General features: G+C 35.1%; 1 protein-coding gene across 4 annotated transcripts in view; it reads right to left on the bottom strand.

The window, feature by feature from the left end:
• The window catches only part of LOC128237152 (uncharacterized), a 119,749-nt gene that overhangs the window by 79,252 nt on the left and 17,290 nt on the right, over positions 1–23,207 (bottom strand). For 2 of the 4 annotated variants that reach the window (XM_052952425.1, XM_052952424.1), the window contains exons 5-7: positions 14,626–14,671; positions 5,305–5,377; positions 4,714–4,816 (exon numbers count right to left, since the gene is read on the bottom strand). In XM_052952425.1, the coding sequence (XP_052808385.1) occupies positions 4,714–4,816; positions 5,305–5,377; positions 14,626–14,671 (222 nt within the window). Of the gene's footprint in view, positions 1–2,676; positions 2,908–4,713; positions 4,817–5,304; positions 5,378–14,625; positions 14,672–17,342; positions 18,132–23,207 lie in introns of those variants that run through there. The other 2 variants (XM_052952426.1, XM_052952427.1) reach the window with 2 other exon arrangements.

The raw sequence follows: 23,207 nt of genomic DNA, 5'->3' as shown, positions 1-23,207 counted from the left end.
AAAAAGTGCACTTTTTCCTAGTTAAAAATTCACAATATACAATCTTTTAAATGAAAGAGTGAAAGTACAGAGATTAAGTTACAAGTTAAAAAATATAGCAATTGCATGAAGTCACAGATTAGGAAGAATTGTTGCAATGAAAAAAATGACTGCATTGCAGAAAAATAAAATAGATTCAAATTAAATTTAGTTTCAGTCACAAGATATAATCACCAATATAGCAATGATACTTAACAAACACGATCATATCCTTATCAGATCAGGTGTGGTACTCTTTTTAAGTTATTTCCTTACTTAAGTCACTTTCCTAATTTAAGTATTTCTTTTAGTCATATGAAAAAAAAGAATTTCCAAAATACATTATTTTCATTGACCTTATTGAAAAAAAACTGTATGTTAGTGTTAAATACACCTATACACATTTCTTTTAATTTAACTATGATTTTTTTTAAGAAATTGACTTAAAAGTTAGAAAATGACTTAAGACGCTTTATGAATACAGCCCCAGGCCCTTATGTCTCGAAAGTTCTTAAGTTTAACAAGCTTAAGTAGCTAATATTTCAATATGCCAAATTCCTTACTTAATATTGATGAACAAACTCAGGGTGGGTCACCTTAATACTTAGCTTTAAAAAAATCGGGTTGCTCAGGAATTTTTGTGAGTTGGTCGGGAAATACCAATAACCAAACATTTTTTATTGTGTCCTGAAAATACTTTGACTTAGATAACATTTTAGTTTAAAACTTCATTGTTGTCAACTGTACAAACACATTATTTTGAGCAAAAACATCGAGCCTAACATATACTACAAACTTGTGGGTTTTATATTCAACAACATTTGTTTTGTGAATGTAAACTCCATTAATTGATGGCACATAACATCGGTTGACTAATTGGTAGGTCGTTTCTCCGCGCCCAAACAGAAATTCATTTTAAACAACTGTGGTTTTATACGCAACATTAAACGCTGCATTTAAATCGGGCGATCCTCTGAAATTAATAATATGTATCGGAAAATGACTAAATTGAAAGTCTGGTGACAAATTATGATATCAATGAACCAAAATACTTTCAAAGAAAGGCCCGATGACATAATGAATTTCCTGTTTCATTTTTAAGTGTCATAATCTAGATGTACATGATAGTAAACAAATGCAACCACAAGGAATATTTTAACTACAACCGCAAACTATAATAAAACATTTTTGTCAAAATTTGAAATCAATTATCAAGATTATGGTTTCCTAAATGAGTGCGTGCACTATTTTATCGTATATTCATTTCTATGACAATGTTAGAATCACTACCATCATCATTTCGTTAGCAGCACCAGCAGTATTGATAGCAACATCATTTAGTTCCATCAGCATTGATGAACCATCAGTATTAGGCAAGCATTAGCATTATCACGGACAGAAGTAAGAATACATCACCAGAAATAAATCCTCAATAAACAACACATTGGACTTGAATTACAGAACATGTTTCATCATCTCAGCACCAAAATAACTTACAAAAAAGTCCATGAGACAAATTTCCACAAGAATCACAATAATTACATTAACATCAGAACATTTCAGACACTGACAGGAAGATCATCATTTTCTGCAGCAATAGTAGCAGCAACAACAACAACAGCTGCATAATCAACAGCAATATCAGCAGCAGCAGAAGAAACATTGAATTTGGTCGGGAAAACGTATAAAACACCATATTAATATCTTTGAAGAAGAATGCTTTAGTCCTAAGCAGTAACAATTAACAACATGAACTAAGTCATAGTTATGCACCAGTTAATTGTAACCATGTCCCACCCAAGTCAGGGAATAGCCGGGTTTTTGACTTTCGGTCCAGCCAATCCTCGGTAAAATCCCCTCCCTGCGGGGACACACTGTTGGTAAAATACCTGCCACATGCCCCAACACCCCTTGGACATCCTAGGTACGGCCAATTCCCCGCTTTTTGGCGTGAAAACAAAACCACCGCACTCACTCGACACTGCGGGGCCACCTGATAGGTAAAAACATGGCCCATTTCCCCCGCTATCCCTGGTATAAACCCCAGACCTGGGGGGCCATGGTTACAATTGACTGGTGCTTTACAAGATAGTGTATAAAATCTTATAGATTATAAGGAAGGATGAAGCGTTCAAGGAAAGTATAACCTTCATATTCATTTTAAACAATGTTGTAAAACTGTGAATCTTTACCATTTAGGGTGGTACTTATTGGCGACTGATATGTCATATATAGGCTGGAAATGTAGGTTATATTTCTATGACATGAAACTGACGGACTTTTAAATTATAAGTAAACACTTGAACGCACATAATTCATAACTCAAAAAGCCATATATTTTTTTCTAAAGGAAAAATCTCCATAAAGCAGGTCTAGATCAAATTTATGTAAGCTGTAGCATTGTAATGGACAATAACAATGTCAAGATGATAATTTATATAACGATTAACTTTAAGCAAAAGGTTAATGTGTCTAGAAAAACATTCAACCAGTTTCAAGGCATTGACTAGTCAGCGGTCAAGGACAAACTTTTAATTAACCAATTAATTCAAGCATTATTAAATGGTATAGTATAATAAGGCTATTTAAACTGCAATTTAAATCACATCTTTAGATGGAATTATTTTGGCAATATTAAAATAAACAAATAATTACTACCTTTGTTTTCTTCCGTTTCTTGAAAGTGACAGCCAGTCGTATAGATTCAGGTTTTACCTTTTTAAATCTCTTTGGTATAAATCTCATCACTTCTTTAACATTTCCATCAAATAAAATAACACATAATATAAAAAAAATATTTATGGAATTATGATTATCCAACCTATTTGTAGTAACAATCAATGCAAGCTTGAACAATTCATTTTAAACTTAACTCTGAAAAATTCAAATTTTCGACATTTAAATGTCACCGGAAATGGAAATGAAGCTCACTCACGAATCAAAATAAAGTGTGTATACTGCTACACTTACCGTGTAATACATAATGGTCATAACATTTCCCACCTAAAAAAATGTGACAATGTCATCATTTAGGAGTTAGATTACTGGTGATAAAATATTTTGAGTGATCTTATACCTTCAACTTATTTAGGTAAATGTATCATTCGCATTTGCCTCGTAAATATAATTTATACACTTACAAATTACAAATACTTGCCATCCACATCAATAGCGAATTCAGGGTGGGAGGGGTTGGGGGATGCAGTCAGTGCGCCCCCTCCAAAATATGGTAGAGAATAAATTTATGCATGTCATTACATCAAAATGTTCAATTTTAGACTTAAACTAGCCAATTTATTGTTACCGGAGGACCTGCCTCCCTCCACCCCCCCACCCCCTTGACATTTTTGCATGCCCTTGCCCCCACCCTCCCCATTTAGTGTAACTTCTCTACCATCAAACCCAGGATCCACACCTGCACATGTGCTGTCCTTTTAGAGTTGACATAATTGATTCTAGTTTGTTAAACATGGGAAGTAACGTCTACATTTATCAAACTGTCATATGCTTGAGTTAGCTCCCTTTACAAAGGCTGAGCATTTCTTTACTGTATATAGTTCAAGTCTTAGCTAGTAACCGAAAGAAAAGCACAATATAAATGGAAGTCGTTTGCCCAAATTTGCAGACAGAATTAGTGTCTATCTGTAAGCTGTTGCCATATTTTGGTAACATCAGAAAAGTAAATATATCATCATACAGTCATTTAACAAGAATCACACACCATCTCTAAACAAACACTGCTGCTATAGAACCCCAGCGTAATATAATCATCGCTTTTGTTACACTAAATATTAGAAGATTTCGTACAAACTTGAATAAATAAGGAGAATACTGTATTCAAAACTTATCTTGTGCAATAAATCAACAAGTATTTGTATGTGTTATTAGTTTGTGAAATAGTTTGGTGCATACAAATAGAATCGCTGAAAAAAGGCTTAAATTTCATTAAGAATCACATTTCTCATAATTCATTTGGCAAACAGTGCCATTTTTACACAATGTTTAAACAGACAACAGTTTCACCATCACTGAAATAAAATTGAATGCATGAAATAATTCTGTAAGTTTACAAACATTACAATAAGGTAACAGATCTAAAGTTGATACTCGTAAAAGCAAATATGGCAAACCTCGACTGATGTTCACGGCCTTTTCAAGTGACTTAAGCGATAAAACTGCTTTTGCCATTACTTTGACAAAATTTAACATGGATGTGAGAATTAAAGTTTTGAAAAATAATGAAACGTTGGCCTAATCGTGGCAGCAATCTAAGTCATTCCTGGGATGTTACCTCAGATAAATAGATGCCGCATCTCCCATAAAACCTAAATTTTACCCTGTAATTATATCCCAGGTAAGTTAAGAGAGGCAGAAAGTCCCCAGCAAAGACATAACTATCATATAATTACAAGGTTGGACCAGCATATGTAATAGTATAGAAAATCTTATGTATAGAGAGAGAGCATTATGCATAAATGTACAGGAAGCATAAAATACCAGTTTAGACTAGCAAGATGCATGGTGTTGGGGCTGAAGTTGATGATGCCAATGATGATGATGATGATGATGATGATGATGATGATGATGATGATGATGATGATGATGATGATGATGATGATGATGAACAGACCTCATTGGAAAGACATAAGGGTATCGTAATATAATTTTGGCCAAACATTTATAGTCAGTACGTACGGGCAGCTGAAGTAGGTCATCTAGTGTAAACTCGGAACTCCCCCGACGTAATTCCAGAAACTCTACAAATGACTCGTCTTCTGCAAATTTCTCTTCTAATTTCCTAGAAAATGAAAAAATATGTCCCTGTTGTGATATCAGAAAATATAAATGTTCATGAAACTTGGTACATATGTTGACATTGACCATGGTTGTGTATCTGTGCAGTAAGACGTAACGATAGCATCACTTCCAAATGTCGAAGCTACAAAGCCCATGCATGTATTCAGTAGCAATGTTTATAGTGTTTCTAAATTAGTTTATTACAAAAGATAACCAATGTTCACACAGGTCCTTTATATCATGCTGACAAATAGTCTGACCAAGTTTCATGAAGATCAGATAAAACTATTGTATTTATGCCATGGAAAAAAGTTAAACTCAAAATTGTTAACAACACAGGAACTCAGTCCACCCTGTCCCGACCTCCCATTTTTCGTCAATTTATTACCCAATTTTTTTTTTTTAAAAATCTGATTTAATAAACTATGTAATTATTGAAGTAATAAATGAGGAAAAAACATTTATTTATCATCTGATAGAAGTGTTTACCTCTTGATGGTGGAGTTGTATTGTTCGGCATAATCATTGTAATGGTTCCAAAACTTGCTGGAAAACAGGTTCCCTGAAACAGTCACATGTTTCTGTAAAATCCAGCACTGAAAACTTTACACTTCTGAACAAATTCAAAATGATATCAAAATTCATTAAGACTGTAATTTGAAAACAGAACATGGTAAGACCACATTTGTAAATCCACCACTCGAGACTTATAGTATTTCTGAAAAGTTAAAAGATGTCATCTCTTAATACTGTCACTTGAAACAAAATACACAACCATTTTTCATGTAAAGGCATATATTAATTCAAAACATGTACTTCAAACATAATCTCAAACCATTCTGGCTATAAACAGGACGTTAGAATTACCAATTATGATGCTAATAAGGTTTAACTTGACCTAATCATTCAATCTTATTGTCCGTAGTTTTCGATGACACTTTAAAAATGTAATTTTAAACCACATTAAACGCATATCAGAATCCTAAGGAGATTAACATTATAATCTTAAGAGCTGATTTTATCAATAATGACTTCTAGAATTACATTTTACCGACTAAAATGACAAGTGAAATATACAAATTATACACCTTTTCAGATCTAAAAAAGTTTATATCAGTAGCTTTATATATATATATAGATTTAATATCCCTTTCAATATAATATCTATTTACTCATATTACATTGGTTGTATCATTAATTTAAGTATTTCTGACAACTATGCCTGAAGATATTCAAAAAATTCAGTTTACTAGCTATAGAATCTATCAAAAAACTATATTATAAATCAGATTTAATGATAACATAAATAAAATAAAAGCTACAATCGTAATGTGATTATATTATAGCACATACTAGTTTTTGTTGGTAGTTTTTATTATCAATAAAAAATAATGCGAAAAAATTATGTTTAAAAAACCCAATCAGAGAAAAATTACCACTGAAAAAGGTATGATATTATATTAGAATGGAAGTATCATTTTAGGTATCTCTTCAACCGCCATCACGCTTTATGAAATTATTATTCCTAAATTAGTAATTCTGCACTGCACCTCACATAACAGCTGGGTAAGTCAAGCTGGACCTCACATAACAGCTGGGTAAGTCAAGCCGGACCTCACATAACAGCTGGGTAAGTCAAGCTGGACCTCACATAACAGCTGGGTAAGTCAAGCTGGACCTCACATAACAGCTGGGTAAGTCAAGCTGGACCTCACATAACAGCTGGGTAAGTCAAGCTGGACCTCACATAACAGCTGGGTAAGTCAAGCTGGACCTCACATAACAGCTGGGTAAGTCAAGCTGGACCTCACATAACAGCTGGGTAAGTCAAGCTGGACCTCACATAACAGCTGGGTAAGTCAAGCCGGACCTCACAGGTGGTGTCAAGCATGTTCTTACAAAAGTCAGTCTTTATTCAATTATAACAACAAACAGTGAATTGCAATATCATTGTCAACATGACCAGTCTAACATGAAAATATTGGCTTTTCCTACAATGCCTACAAGTATCTAAAACCTATCACAAACACTCAAAAATATAGCACTATGCATTCCGATATAAAAGAAAATGCTGACTTCATGGTAGATGAATTGCTCAGAGTTATTGAACAGCTTATAAAGAAATATGTTTCAAATTAGGTATCATAAAGCCTAAGCTATCACTTATTACCTAGCTATCTTTCTCCACATTGACAACTACCTAGCTATCTTTCTTCACAGTGACACCTACCTAACTACCTTTCTTCACAATGACCACTACCTAGCTAGCTATCTGTCTTTACAATGATAACTGTTAAACTATCTTTATTCACAATGAAAACTGCTAAACTATCTTTCTTCACAATGAAAACTGTTAAGCTATCTTTCTTCACAATGACAACTGTTAAACTATCTTTTTTCACAATGACAACTGTTAAACTATCTTCCTTCACGATGAAAACTGTTAAGCTATCTTTCTTTGCAATGACAACTGTTAAACTATCTTTCTTCACAATGACAACTGTTAAACTATCTTTCTTCACAATGACAACTGTTAAACAATCTAAATTCTTCACAATGAAAACTGTTAAGCTATCTTTCTTCGCAATGAAAACTGTTAAGCTATCTTTCTTCGCAATGAAAACTGTTAAGCTATCTTCACAATGAAAACTGTTAAGCTATCTTTCTTCACAATGACAATTATCTAGCTATCTTTCTTCACAATGACAACTGATAATCTATCTTTCTTCACAATGAAAACTGTTAAGCTATCTTTCTCCGCAATGACAACTGTTAAACTATCTTTCTTCACAATGAAAACTGTTAAGCTATCTTTCTTCACAATGACAATTATCTAGCTATCTTTCTTCACAATGACAACTGATAATCTATCTTTCTTCACAATGAAAACTGTTAAGCTATCTTCCTTCACAATGACAACTGTTAAACTATCTTTCTTCACAATGAAAACTGTTAAGCTATCTTTCTTCACAATGAAAACTGTTAAGCTATCTTTCTTCACAATGACAACTGTTAAACTATCTTTCTTCACAATGAAAACTGTTAAGCTATCTTTCTTCACAATGAAAACTGTTAAGCTATCTTTCTTCACAATGACCACTAACTAGCTATCTTTCTTCACAATGACAACTGTTAAACTATCTTCCTTCACAATGACAACTGTTAAACTATCTTTCTTCACAATGAAAACTGTTAAGCTATCTTTCTTCACAATGAAAACTGTTAAACTATTTTTCTTCACAATGACCACTAACTAGCTATCTTTCTTCACAATGACAACTGTGAAACTATCTTTCTTCACAATTACAACTATCTAGCTATCTTATACCTGAGACTAGGTTCCTTAATAGTGTATACAAATACAGTTTTCACTCTTAGATGCACAAGTTACATGATCATAATCGTGGCACAGGTGAGGCCCTGGTACAATCTATTGGTAGAATTAAATTGTTTGTAATTAAGTCATTGGCAATAAGCTTTGACCATTGATTGATAAAAAAATATATCTCACGTAATCAGCTACAAGGGCCTCAAACACATGTATTGGAATCAGTAATGGGTGAAAAATAGCTAATCTATGAGACTGTCCTCATTCGTAATAACAACAGGGTTCTATAGCTGTAAAGTTTATGTCATTGTTTCAAACAAAAAAGCCCGGAATATTTGAATATTAAATTTAAGAAGTCTCAATGAAACAATTAAAGGTTATTATGCATGTTCATTCTCACGCTACTTTATAAATTATGCATGGCTTTGCATAACATTAATCTTAGGATATAAATTTATGTCTGCATACAAATTAGAAATGTCAGCTATTATAATACTATTAATGATCAATAATTTATAAACAAGACAGTTATTGCTTGAATATAATATTGTTTATTTTGATTTATTCAGTGCAAAAATTAAAGCTTAAAATTACTTTATTTTTTTCATTTAATAAATAACTAAAAAATATAATTGCAGTTAATTCAAAAGTTAATTTTGTAGCAAATAATTTCAAATAATGAACTATGAACTGTTTAAGCTGCCAAATTTAACAATGCAAAATGAAGGAAAGTATATTAAATTACCTTAATATCCATAAACTCAAATAAAATCACAGCACAAATTAAAAAATATCCAATTTATAAATCCAAATGTCACCCGAGAGAAGTCAAATATCACTAAAATCCAGAACAATAAAAGTTAAGGGAATAAATTCACCATCTATCTATTGAATTAGTTATCAGCATCTGTCCGATATCATGAAATCAAAATGAAATCCAATATTCACGATTCACTGATCAAAAACTTTGAAACAACTTTAAAGGTCAATGTTGCAATTACTTATTTAGCCTTTTGACCAAGATTGACCAGCATTCGGTCATTGAAAAGTTAACCACTGACCCGTAAAAGTTGACCAGATAGCTATCTCTGAATAACATAATTGTTAAAATGATAGCCACCACCTTGACTTGACTAAAGTGACAGTTTATGTACATTACTTTGACTTGAGACCTCTCATTTGATCATAATTAGCTTAAAAGGTGACACAATTACGTAACGGTCAGCCTTTCCTCACTAATTGCCTTTACTAACACTGTCCTGATTGCCTTAAATCAATGTTTAAGTTAGGATCTTCTTTAAACCAAACATCCATTTAAAGAGTGTTGTGTTTCGAGTGTTCCATAATAAGATAATGTAAACATTTTATTTATATATTCTTTAGAATACCAACAATATACGTGCAATATTTTGACGATTTAATTGCCATACTTTACTTATTCTTAATCCAATGCTCATATATGCACTATGTTTTGCTACAGTTATCTTTAAGCCCATCAATATAGCAAACCAAAGTACTGCAGATTATTTTTTACACCGATGCATGTCTGTTTATTTCAGTTGAAAAAAACACCTTACTGGACTATTTTTAATGTCTATAACAAGCTTCATTTAATTTCTTGAACAGTGTTTGATAGGGATATCGCCATGGTTCAAGGTTTTGCATGACAATTTAAAATTGCAGACGTCGACGACAACAAACTTGTAAAAACAGAAGAGCAAATATGACCATCAGTTGTTTTGACGTTTCCTCTAATAAAGATCATATCAGTGTATAAAAGGTAAGATTTGTATTACATTGCAACTGTGACCATATTAGAATTAAGCTCTAAAGAGCTCTTAATAGCTTAATTTGATAGTGACGAACGCAAAACCCACAATTTGCCGGTCAGGATCGATTTTGACTTTGCCGGACCGATTTCTGTAACAGAAAATGGCTAAAAAAAATTTTTTAAATTTGGGCTGAATCAGTAAAAAAAAAAGAAATTGTAATTCTCAAACAGTGCTTGCCATACCACACACCCAAAACCAGGGGACATTCTTGCTGTCAATAACTTCTGTGTTGATTAACTTCGCTGATAATGCTTATTTTATATATATATATATATATATTATTTTTTTTGGGGGGGGAGCGGGAGGGGGGAATGGGGGGGGGAGTCGTCGGGACTGGACCGATGAGATTTTAAACTTTAAGAAGCCCTGGGGGCAAACATGTGCAGTGTAAAAAATCTACTATTAGATTAAAAATCATTGACCATTCATAACCAGTACTAATCATAAGCAAGGTCGCTGAGTTGGAATAGAGTCTGGGACAGTCTGAGTCAAAGTGTGATACCTTAAACAGTTGGCCATAGTCACTGATCAAGTATGTTCATATATACATTATATCATCATGGTCGCAACACATTTCAAAAGTCTAATCCACCTCTAAAATTCTTCATATTATTTTCTTATATTATCCAATAAACTCTCTGATACTCTAAGCACACTTAAGCAATAATATCAGTAGTCCGGTCTCGTTCAATGAGTCTGTTGCATTGTGGGAGAAGCCGGCCTCTTGCTGGTAACCAAATAACGGAACTGCCGAGACACTTCAGGCACAAAAGGTGTTATAACAAGGGCCCTTGAAGAGAAAATATTTGGAGAATACATTTAAATCATCAAAAGAATACGGCTATTCATGGTACAAACCTTTTCAAGTGTATTTAATCATTTGGGTGGTAATTTTAAGGAACTACATATATTAAATTGTGTTGCCAAATCAAATAATTAAAACTTTCAGCTTATTATAATAATATGATTGTTTAGAAACTGGACATGTTTGTGAAATTTGATTAAGAATGGATTCAGATTTACCTAGTTTTGGGCAATTTAGAACGCAAATTTTGTTTTTGCATAATTTCTGATTTAATTTGCCAAAAATAATTGTTATTTTATGACATGTTGGTCTTTGAAGAAAATGAAAAACTTAATGATTGTACTAAATAAGTTTAGATATTAGCTATTAACATAAAAAACTAACAAGTTTACATAGTTTAATACAGGATCTTAACATAAATTGAAGTTGCAATCTCTACAAAACATAATTCTTTAATTTTACATGAAAACATACAAAAGTATGGCTTCTACTAGCCATGAAGTCTGTACAGATTACAAATCTGTTAGTCTTATAATGCAAAGTCAGTACAATCTAACTACATTAGAGCAATAATAATCTATCATGTGGTAACGCCATAAGTAACTATACAATGTTTCAATATTAAATGGAGTGGTTTTGGTATTCATGATGAAGAAAGCTAGCTGATACGAATCTCTCTTGAGTCCATTCCCTGGGCAGAAACCAGTACTTGTGTCCTTTTTGAGAGGCCAGAGCTCTGGGTGAGAGGTAATCACCTTTACCACTACACCACTCTGGTAGGGCTTGAGCCCATGACCTCTGGTTGAGAGGTGGACACCTATACCACTAGACCACTCTGGTGGGGCCAACAACCTCTGGGTGAGAGGTGGACACCTATACCACTAGACCACTCTGGTGGGGCTCGAGCCCATGACCTCTGGTTGAGAGGTGGTAACCTATACCACTGTATCACTCTGTCTGGTGGGGCTCGACCCCACGACCTCTGGGTGAGAGGTGGACAACTATACCACTAGACCACTCTGGTGGGGCTTGAGCCCACGACCTCTGGGTGAGAGGTGGTCACCTATACCACTAGATCACTCTGGTGGGGCTTGAGCCCACGACCTCTGGGTGAGAGGTGGTAACCTATACCACTGTATCACTCTGGTGGGGCTCGACCCCACGACCTCTGGGTGAGAGGTGGTCACCTTTAACACTAGACCACTCTGGTGGGGCTCGAGCCCACGACCTCTGGGTGAGAGGTGGTCACCTTTAACACTAGACCACTCTGGTGGGGCCCACGACCTCTGGGTGAGAGGTGGTCACCTATACCACTGTATCAATCTGGTGGGGCTCTAGCCAACAACCTCTGGGTGAGAGGTGGACACCTATACCACTAGACCACTCTGGTGGGCTTGAGCCCAAGACCTCTGGTTGAGAGGTGGACACTTTTATCACTAGACCACTCTGGTGGGGCCAACAACCTCTGGGTGAGAGGTGGACACCTATACCACTAGACCACTCTGGTGGGGCTCGAGCCCATGACCTCTGGTTGAGAGGTGGACACCTATACCACTGAATCACTCTGGTGGGGCTTGAGCCCTTGACCTCTGGGTGAGAGGTGGACACCTATACCACTAGACCACTCTGGTGGGCTTGAGCCCATGACCTCTGGTTGAGAGGTGGACACTTTTACCACTAGACCACTCTGGTGGGGCCCACAACCTCTGGGTGAGAGGTGGACACCTATACCAGTAGATCACTCTGGTATGGCTCGAGCCACAATCGAGGTGGTCGCCTATACTGCTAGACCACTGTGATAAGGCACGAGCCCACAACCTCTGGGTGAGAGATGGTCGCCTATACTGCTAGACCACTGTGATAAGGCACGAGCCCACGACATCTTGGTGAGAGGTGGTCACCTATACTGCTAGACCACTGTGATAAGGCACAAGCCCACGACCTCTGGGTGAGAGGTGGTCACCTATACTGCTAGACCACTGTGATAAGGCATGAGCCCACGACCTCTTGGTGAGAGGTGGTCACCTATACTGCTAGACCACTGTGATAAGGCACGAGCCCACGACCTCTGGGTGAGAGGTGGTCGCCTATACTGCTAGACCACTGTGATAAGGCACGAGCCCACGACCTCTTGGTGAGAGGTGGTCGCCTATACTGCTAGACCACTGTGATAAGGCACAAGCCCACGACCTCTGGGTGAGAGGTGGTCGCCTATACTGCTAGACCACTGTGATAAGGCACAAGCCCACGACATCTTGGTGAGAGGTGGTCACCTATACTGCTAGACCACTGTGATAAGGCACAAGCCCACGACCTCTTGGTGAGAGGTGGTCACCTATGCTGTTAGACCACTGTGCTTAGAAGCCCACGACCTCTGGGTGAGAGGTGGTCGCCTATACTGCTAGACCACTGTGATAAGGCACAAGCCCACGACCTCTTGGTGAGAGGTGGTCACCTATACTGCTAGACCACTGTGATAAGGCTCAAACCCATGACCTCTTGGTGAGAGGTGGTCACCTATACTGCTAGGTCACCTATACTGCTAGACCACTGTGATAAGGCACAAGCCCACGACCTCTGGGTGAGAGGTGGTCGCCTATACTGCTAGACCACTGTGATAAGGCACAAGCCCACGACCTCTGGGTGAGAGGTGGTCGCCTATACTGCTTGACCACTGTGATAAGGCACAAGCCCACGACCTCTGGGTGAGAGGTGGTCGCCTATACTGCTAGACCACTGTGATAAGGCACGAGCCCACGACCTCTGGGTGAGAGGTGGTCACCTATACTGCTAGACCACTGTGATAAGGCACAAGCCCACGACCTCTGGGTGAGAGGTGGTCGCCTATACTGCTAGACCACTGTGATAAGGCACAAGCCCACGACATCTTGGTGAGAGGTGGTCACCTATACTGCTAGACCACTGTGATAAGGCACAAGCCCACGACCTCTTGTTGAGAGGTGGTCACCTATACTGCTAGACCACTGTGATAAGGCACAAGCCCACGACCTCTGGGTGAGAGGTGGTCACCTATACTGCTAAACCACTGTGATAAGGCACAAGCCCATGACCTCTGGGTGAGAGGTGGTCACCTATACTGCTTGACCACTGTGATAAGGCACAAGCCCACGACCTCTTGTTGAGAGGTGGTCACCTATACTGCTAGACCACTGTGATAAGGCACAAGCCCATGACCTCTTGGTGAGAGGTGGTCACCTATACTGCTAGACCACTGTGATAAGGCACAAGCCCAGGACCTCTGGGTGAGAGGTGGTCGCCTATACTGCTAGACCACTGTGATAAGGCACGAGCCCACGACCTCTGGGTGAGAGGTGGTCGCCTATACTGCTAGACCACTGTGATAAGGCACGAGCCCACGACCTCTGGGTGAGAGGTGGTCACCTATACTGCTAGACCACTGTGATAAGGCACAAGCCCACGACCTCTGGGTGAGAGGTGGTCGCCTATACTGCTTGACCACTGTGATAAGGCACAAGCCCACGACCTCTTGTTGAGAGGTGGTCACCTATACTGCTAGACCACTGTGATAAGGCACAAGCCCACGACCTCTGGGTGAGAGGTGGTCGCCTATACTGCTTGACCACTGTGATAAAGCACGAGCCCACGACCTCTTGGTGAGAGGTGGTCGCCTATACTGCTAGACCACTGTGATAAGGCACGAGCCCACGACCTCTTGGTGAGAGGTGGTCACCTATACAACTGCATTAATCCACTCTGGTGGGGCTAAAGCTCACAACCTCAGGGTGAGAGGAGGACAACTATACCCCTGCATCACTCACACTCCCCTTCTAGCAGTCACCCCACATAATCATGTACTGACTTACCAACTTTGGTACTACTACCATCCCAGCTTCCTATGGCATCATTCAGCTGAAAATATACAAATAACAAGACATATCAAAATGTACAAAATCTAGCTCAATTAACAGAGAAATAAATAAAATATAACATAAACTAGTACAATAAATATTGAAATAACTTGCTCAAATTACACATATATCAATAACACATAATATACAAATAGCATAGCATATACAAACAAGCCTTTCATGAGTTATCGTCCGGAAACCGTTTTTCTATTTTTAGTAACAGTGACCTTAACCTTAGCCCCATCAGCCCCAATATCGAACTTGACCTGTATCTTCTGATGTTACACCTGTGTACCAAAAACTTTTCAAATCTGTCTAGCCTTTCATGAGTTATCGTCAAGAAACCATGAAAACCGAGAGACCGACCGACCAACAGACAGACCGACCGACAAGCTCACTCCTACATACCCCCTCAAACTTCATTTGTGGGGTTATAATTACATGAATATTCCAAGAACACAAAATTTACAATAATAAAAAATATGCAAAATATTAAAAACATAAAATAATAATACAACATATATTAATAACACAAAAGCCTGCAATGCAAAATGCGTGCAATGCAAATATAATACAAACTATCTGAAAGACAAGAAATATGATATATGTAATAACATCTGCACACTGTCAAATATCTTACTGCACTTAAGGCATTATGATGTTCTTTTTTAGCCAAACTTTATGTAATAGAATTCCATAACATATAATTTATATCATAAAAACTGTCAAAAGAAGCACCCAATATCTAGTAAATAAAATTTTGATGCAATAAACTAAATATAGTATTTCATCATTTTTATAGAATGTTAAGTTATTCTTAAGTTATTCGGATTGTACATAATTAACCGAATTTTATTGCTGTTACATGATATAAACAAGTAATTATAACAGGTATAAAACAGGAAACTTGATATAGACACCTTGATATATTATCTCAAATGGCAATAAATTGTGTTAAATTATCTCCAAATTCAAGAAAAATTCCCATCTCTCCTGTTTTGAGATCTTATTACATCTTCCTTACAAAGCATATCAGTCAGGGTCACAGATTTTGAGAATTTATTAATAAATATAAACAGTTACCACGCGTAAAATGTATTGATGGATCCATAAGAATAATATCAATAATTCTTAAAATCAGGTTTTATTTTAGAATGTAAGTATGACATAATTATGAAATTTCGGGACATAAATGCAAAATGTACATTACTGCAAACAGATACCAACATTCAGCCATTTGTGTGAAACACCAAGGGGCATAACTCTGAGTTTAAGCCACAGTTACGGGCCTTATTGCTGTTTGAAACATGTTCATGTGCAAACTTAATTATATGTTATATGTTTTTTATGCTGTATTGGACAGCAATTTTAGGTAAGTTTTTGAATGATAACTAATCTATGGCTATGAATTTAATACCACCGTCTTGTATATTAAATTAATTTGAATGGACTCTCTCCTTCAAGTCTTGGATGTTTGTTTCTCGGGGGCTGTATTCATAAATCTTTTAAGTGAAAATGTGCAACTTCTTTAAATTTTCCAAATTTTTGACACCAAACATTTAAACTCTATCTATTTTTTTTCATCAAAATTATTCATATGCCTTTATTATCTGGACCTTTTTTTGTGCTTATTTTACATATTTTTGTTGTAAAAACATTGTTAGTTTTGCTTTAAATTTAACTTAGAAAAAACAACATTTCTTCAATAAGTTGAACATTTTCACTAACATGTTTAACAAATTACTCCCCCTGATCTTTAAACCAAGAGCACCACAAGCGGATGCCAACGCCGATCTATTGCTATTTTCAGTCCTTAAAGGGGCATAACTCAACAATTGTTTAAGCCAGAGTTATGGGCCTTGTCACACAATCGCATACCAGAACAGGTAGCATGTATATCAAATTCCATGCCAATATCTTGAACGTTTTGTTTAGTATTGCAAGTATTTAATTAATTCAAATTCTACACAAAAATTTAAAGCTGCAGATGGCGATCTTGCAGATGACAACCACATGGCTTATCATAATAATCACAAATTTGTTTTCTTCTCCCAACAACGCAGGTAAAATTAAACTATCAGTATCAACTACAATATTGTAAGAAGTCTTTGTTATTACTTTGACAATGAAATAATTAATGAGTTTGACATTTACAATCTGAATTTTAATATTTTAAAAGATTCTCAAAATCTTATGACACTGTAAACAGTGCATAAATGTCTCCAAAAATAATTGTTATTCTGTCATTAATTAATACATGCATGTTTGTAAGTGATCACAGGTTTGGGTGTAAAGAATACTGATGACCATTATTTTATTAATTAAAATAAATTTGAATGAATGATAAACTATTATCAATGTAACATTTATATATAATTTACATTTTTTTAATTTGAATTATTTAGGCTGTTTTAAATGATGTGTATTTAGGCTGTTTTTACTTATGTGTTTAAAGGCTGTTTTTACTGATGTGTATTTAGGCTGTTTTTACTGATATGTATTTAGGCTGTTTTAACTGATGTGTATTTAGGCTGTCCTTACTGATGTGTTTTAAGGCTGTCCTTACCAATGTGATGAAGTCAAGAAGATCTATTTCATTCAGACCTTATTTTGTACCATGTTGGTACAATACACTCATCATCTCCATAACTGACTAAAACTGTCAAACTTACACTATGACTTTTGGTCAGCTTAGGTCGATCATCAGAAGGTCCATCTGATTTCACAGATCTGTTTTTACTCCGACTCAGTTTTCTAACAATTCTTTTCTGCATTGTGTCGTAATATTTTTCACTACATAATTATCTCATTAACAATAATCCCTTTCTTTCTTCTTTTAGCCATCCCTATAATTACAATGTACCTAAATGCTTACACACTAGGCTCACCAGGTAAGCCAATAAAATATGTTTGTGGTCAAATGAAATTTATTAATTACTACCTCACCAAAATGGCCACATGGACAAATTCCATTAAAAGGTTATCCCACTTTATATGTATACATTTCACCGCAGTTACATTAATCATATAAATCAACTATCATGAATCATTTAGCCAGCTTCCTATATACATGTACGGTTAATAGTTCAATCCTTGTGAAATGCAATCTTCTGATTTTTGATTGAAATCAGCCATATCGTTACTAAAGTATAAAGAATCAAATTTCCTCTGGCCTCAGATCAATTGAATATAACAAACCAGTGCCCGATTAGATGTAACGAATGCACTTTTATCCATCAATTTCATTCACTCATCCGATAATAATATCCATACAACGCGTATATCTTCGGTTACACAACAGTATTAGCCAAATATGCGAGGATCGTAACCTCTGTCATTATATTCCTTGTCTAGTTGTAATCCGTGAAAAAAGACGCATCCTTATTGTCTAAGGTTTCACGATGCAGATGAGCAGTTAACGACTAGCCTTTCACAGGTGCGACTTGCACGACCTATTGAAATGCTAAACATACCATCATTGTTTTTACACAATTATCTTTCAAAAAGAGCAAACTGGCTTACGTGAAATTTAAGTCCATACTTAAACTAAGAATAATAAAAAGTAACTTCAAAAAATTAAAGTTTCATTTTTAATGAGCTTTCCTTATAGTTTTCAGCTTTAAATTAAATCAAGAAAAATAATCATGGTTCAAAACTTTGATCATACCTAAAGCGTTAAAATTTATTTTTGACGTTTTGCTACCATGATGGCCGATGGGGTTTACCAACACTTCCTTATATCACTACACTAAGATATGAGATTGTTGTATCCATGAATCATAGAAAAAAGGTAGTTAATTGATTATGAACAAGGTAATTATTAATAACAGAAAGAAATACTTAATTGATAAGTTTAAAAAATATGATTCTTTATACAGCAGATTTAAAAATTGAATATGCAGCATTAGCAATTGCTTCCCCACCTGAATGCATTTGCATCATTTCTATCATTAAAAGTCCAAAGAAAATGAGTTTGATGTCTTTTTCTCAATTCTTGGCTATAATTTAATGCTGAAATCCACTCCACGACAGAACCACTTACAAGCTAACATTGACGAATTATTATCAAATAAGCTTTCAAGATTTTATTTTTAATAATCCATGAATGTTAACAAAATGTTGAAGTCGCTACGTTCACACTTGTATTACAGTACAACTAAAATATTTGTAAAAAAAAACGCATGTCCATTGCACAAATTGCACGTTCGTTGTCGCACCTGACCATCTCACACAGCTACAAAAAAATTAAAATTGATTGTTTTAAACAATTCTTTTTTATTTTTTGTGTGTCAATCCACGAACCATGTTTTTTTTTTATTGTCTTTTTTATATTCATGATTCCATAATCATCAAGTGCTATTGTCACACCAGTTAGCTCCACCTTATAAACCTACAAAGCTGTAGGTCGCAACACTAACAAGTCTGCTTTTTGCATTGAGCTTTCTAAAGTGGTAAATCAATCAAATGTTGAAGTCACTATATATGTACTCACTCGTTTCACAGTACAACTGAAATATTTGTCAAAAAAGTGCAAATTTGAAATATTTCCAATCCACAAATTGCACGTGCATTGTCGCACCTGACCATCTTACGCAGCTACAATAAAAATAAAATGCTTGCTTTTAAACCCCCCCCAAAAAGTTTAGATTTTGAATGTCACTCCATGTACTGCATACTTCTTTTTATATTTTCATCATATTTATACTTTCACAATCAACAGGTGCTATTGTCACACAAGTAGCTTCACCTCATAAACCTGAAAAAATATGGTGATCTTTTCAAACAGAAGTATCTTTTCCGAGTGTCAATCCACACACCTCTCGACACCCTCGAAACTACGAGAGGGTCAAAGTCTTTGAAAGAATATTTACTTTGTGAAATTTAATTTTTTTGTTGCAAGTAAAAATAAAACTTGGTTAAAAATAACATCTTCTTAAATATTTAAAGTAATTTGATTCGAAATGAAAATATTATGTAGTCCTGAGATTTTTAATTATTTATTTCTTTAATTTGCCCAATATTTTACTTATTAAGTCGGCCTTCGTTCCAGCACTGAACAAAAAATTGAATAGAACGTTAAATGAACAATAAAATGTACAAGTCATTAACTGCACGACTTAAGCTATGGCGTGATAAATGAAAGAGCATGAAACAATTAAAAGCCATTAAGACAAGTGTAACTCGTCGGAAAAATAACTTAAATTCTAGACGGAATGCTACATTAATCATATGTTATTCGAAATCATTTTTGCAAAATACAGTGATTTATAATACCTACACTATTACCGTATTTGTCCTAATAGCTTGATGTGTATACTCTAAAAAAAAACATACAGACTGCATAAAAAAATTAAGACTATTTTCCAGTGGCCATAATCAATATAATTCCTATCAACTATTATAAAAAAAACTACTCATCAATTACAGATAAATTTAAGTTGGATATTGAATATGGTTCTAGATTCTAGACCAAGAAATATTTCAAAATATATAAAAAAAATAAAGCTCATTTAACAACCCAGCTGCTGTCACAACAGTATAATAGTAATATGAGATTGTTTTTTTTCCTATTGAAAGAAAAAGTTGTAACCTGAGTAGTGGTATTATGTACTGGTTTTTCTTACTAAATGTGGCCAAGGACATGAGGCTGGTATCAAGCACTCAGTTCTCTGTTCATTTAGGTACATTATGTTCCCGGATGTTGTCCAAGATGAACTCACTATATTTAAGATTAACAATGCTTGCAACTTGAGTTTATATTATGCTTAAGTCAATTAATGGTTGTTATTCTTTGAATTCAGTACAATACCTGCAATCAGAAAGAAAAAATACATAAATATCTCAGAGATAAGTATATTTTCTGCTTGATTAAAATTTTGCTAATTTCCAGCCTATTATATTAAGGGGTTACATTAAAAATTAATGGTGCTTATCTTCAAAGTGAGTGAATTTTCTTAGGAGAAACATGTCGCACACTGTTTTTTATTGCTTAAATGTATTGGATTAAACTAAATTTTAAGGATTAATATTAATGCATGGTTGTCATGTACGGAAACGCTAGAAATGGCATTTTTTCCAGTCTTACATATGCCTAGTTACACTGAAATGTATAAGGAAATAAATTGGTAGTTAGTAACCTTTAAAGGCTTATAGTCTTGACAGTCTTAGCACTACAGTGTCTTGGAAATATAATTACTGGTAGATTATAGCCTTCATTTTCTAGCCAATGAAATCGTCTATTAGCTTTCAATAAGTATCACACTTAATTCTTAAGAATTGCATTTTTACATCTTTACAGACATGACATCATAATTTAATTCTCCGCCTGCTGAAAAATCTGAGTCAGATTGAATGATGTAAAATCTTTATGACTAAGAAGGGTTCACTTTCCTCCCTTTCTGGCTTTGCCTTTGATAATTCATTAAGATTGTACACCTATAATGTTCTTATTTCCAAAATAAATGCACCACTGTAAACTATGACCCTACAGTATTTTGATGAAAATACTAACACATATATATATCATATTTGTTTGAAGATCCTGTATACTGGCACCTGAGTTGATACATACTTTCAAAAAAGTTGTAAATCAGACGCCAAATTTAACTTTTATGACATGTTCAACCATCGAAACTGTCACTGTCTAAATTACCAGATTCCAACATGTGATAACTGCTCGAAGGACATTTCAGGGCCGTAACTGTAGCCTTTTGACTGAACATACACACCTACACATGGAAAAGATATAAATATTTGAAGGTATTATATTAGTGTGGTCTCAATATTTTTATAGGGAGTAGGAGCAGGAGGGGTTTTGGGAGGGTTGTACCCGACCTCTAAGATTTGTTTAAAAAATACAGACATGAAAGAACCTTTTTCAAGATATCCAGATGCCAACATTCTGTGGAATTAAGATAAAATTCAACCAGTTAAAAGTGACATGTATATACAGTCCTTAGCCTACTATCTCTAGATATATGCATTACCAAATTTTCATGGAACCAAAACTGATTTGTACACCCAGGCATACTGGAGTATGCCATTGCCATTAGGTATGCCCCTGCATTGAAAGGAGGTTAAGAACAAGATATTATAAGTATATTGGTGACTAAAAAATCACCCAGTGTCATGGGCATTAATCTTTTCCGCAACTTAGCGATGGCCTAGGAGTCAGTCTTACTAGTTACTGTTGGTTGATGGTTAGCACACTCGCATCTCAACATCAGGCGTCCCAGGTTCAATTCCCAGCCAGGGCACATGTGATGATGTGAGTTAGTTTTGTAGTCCCGAGGCAAGACAAGTGGGTTTCCTTTCGGCACTCTGGCATTCCCCCACTTCACAAGACCGCACTCTCAAATAACATTGTTCCAATAAAAGTGATTTATATAATGTTGTAGTAACTTTAATTGAAATTATTGTAAAATAATAATAACCTAGTTATTGTTGGCCCCCAGGGGCATATTATGCATTACACAACTAAGAAATCTTCTACATATGACTATAAATAAATACATTATAACATGAACCTTTCATTATGTAAAACCCATGGAAAGAATAATTTCAAACTAAATTTCAAATCTACTATGACTTAGATCAGACTCAAGTCTACAATTCAAACTTCAACTCATACTTTATAAGTATGCAATCTCAGAGTTGCAAAATTGTAATTTATATAATATATGTAAGATTAGATATATTACAAAAAAATATAAATTACTGATGATCCTTCGGATACTATATATTATGTTCATATGTATGTGTCTACCATATCATATTTTTTTCTATCAACATCATTTGTTAAGTCGCTAATTAACAACATACCATCTTTATACATTGTAAGACATTGATGACACCTTTCTTTGTAAGATCTTTTTAATCTACTGATAAAGATGCAATGCAGACATGTATAGAGTTAAAAGTTGGAAAAACATTAGTGTTTGTGTGACATTATATATCATAAATGATATCAGTAAGATAAAAGACGCACTCTTACTCCAAAATAAGCAGTCCCAAAATAAATACAATTGTTTTAATTTACTAAGATGTATTCATATCGAAAACAATGGTTCTTGTGAAAAAAACTGTGTTTAATTTAAAAGAAAGATTCCGAAAATATGGTATTTCTACCTTATGCGACGATAGTTGATCACTGTAAATATTTTAGGGCCCAACAGTTATTTAATATTTGTGTGTTTTCAGCTTTTAAATACACAGTTACAACTGTGTTATCAGTCATTGATATTTTCCATAAATGTATAATTTAGAAAGAAGTTAAAGGTTTATCAATCAAAATTTATGTATGTTATACATGTGTATGTATGGATTTTAAATACGAGTGTCACTTTATATATAAAACAAAATGTGCACAGTTGTTACGACTGATAATTATTTTAAAGATTTCTGTTGTATTTGCATGAACAATTGTATTTTGATGAAAAAGCCAGAAAACGATAATCGTATACCTTCTAATTCCACGCGATCATGACGACGAAGCAATTCTATAAGTTATAGAGTACTCGCAATGACTCATTTGCAAG

The sequence above is a fragment of the Mya arenaria genome, chromosome 6 (assembly GCF_026914265.1).
Source record: "Mya arenaria isolate MELC-2E11 chromosome 6, ASM2691426v1".
Classification (NCBI taxonomy): Eukaryota; Metazoa; Mollusca; class Bivalvia; order Myida; family Myidae; genus Mya; species Mya arenaria.
Note: the sequence above shows the minus strand (reverse complement) of the source record. Positions and strands in the feature narration are given on the sequence as shown.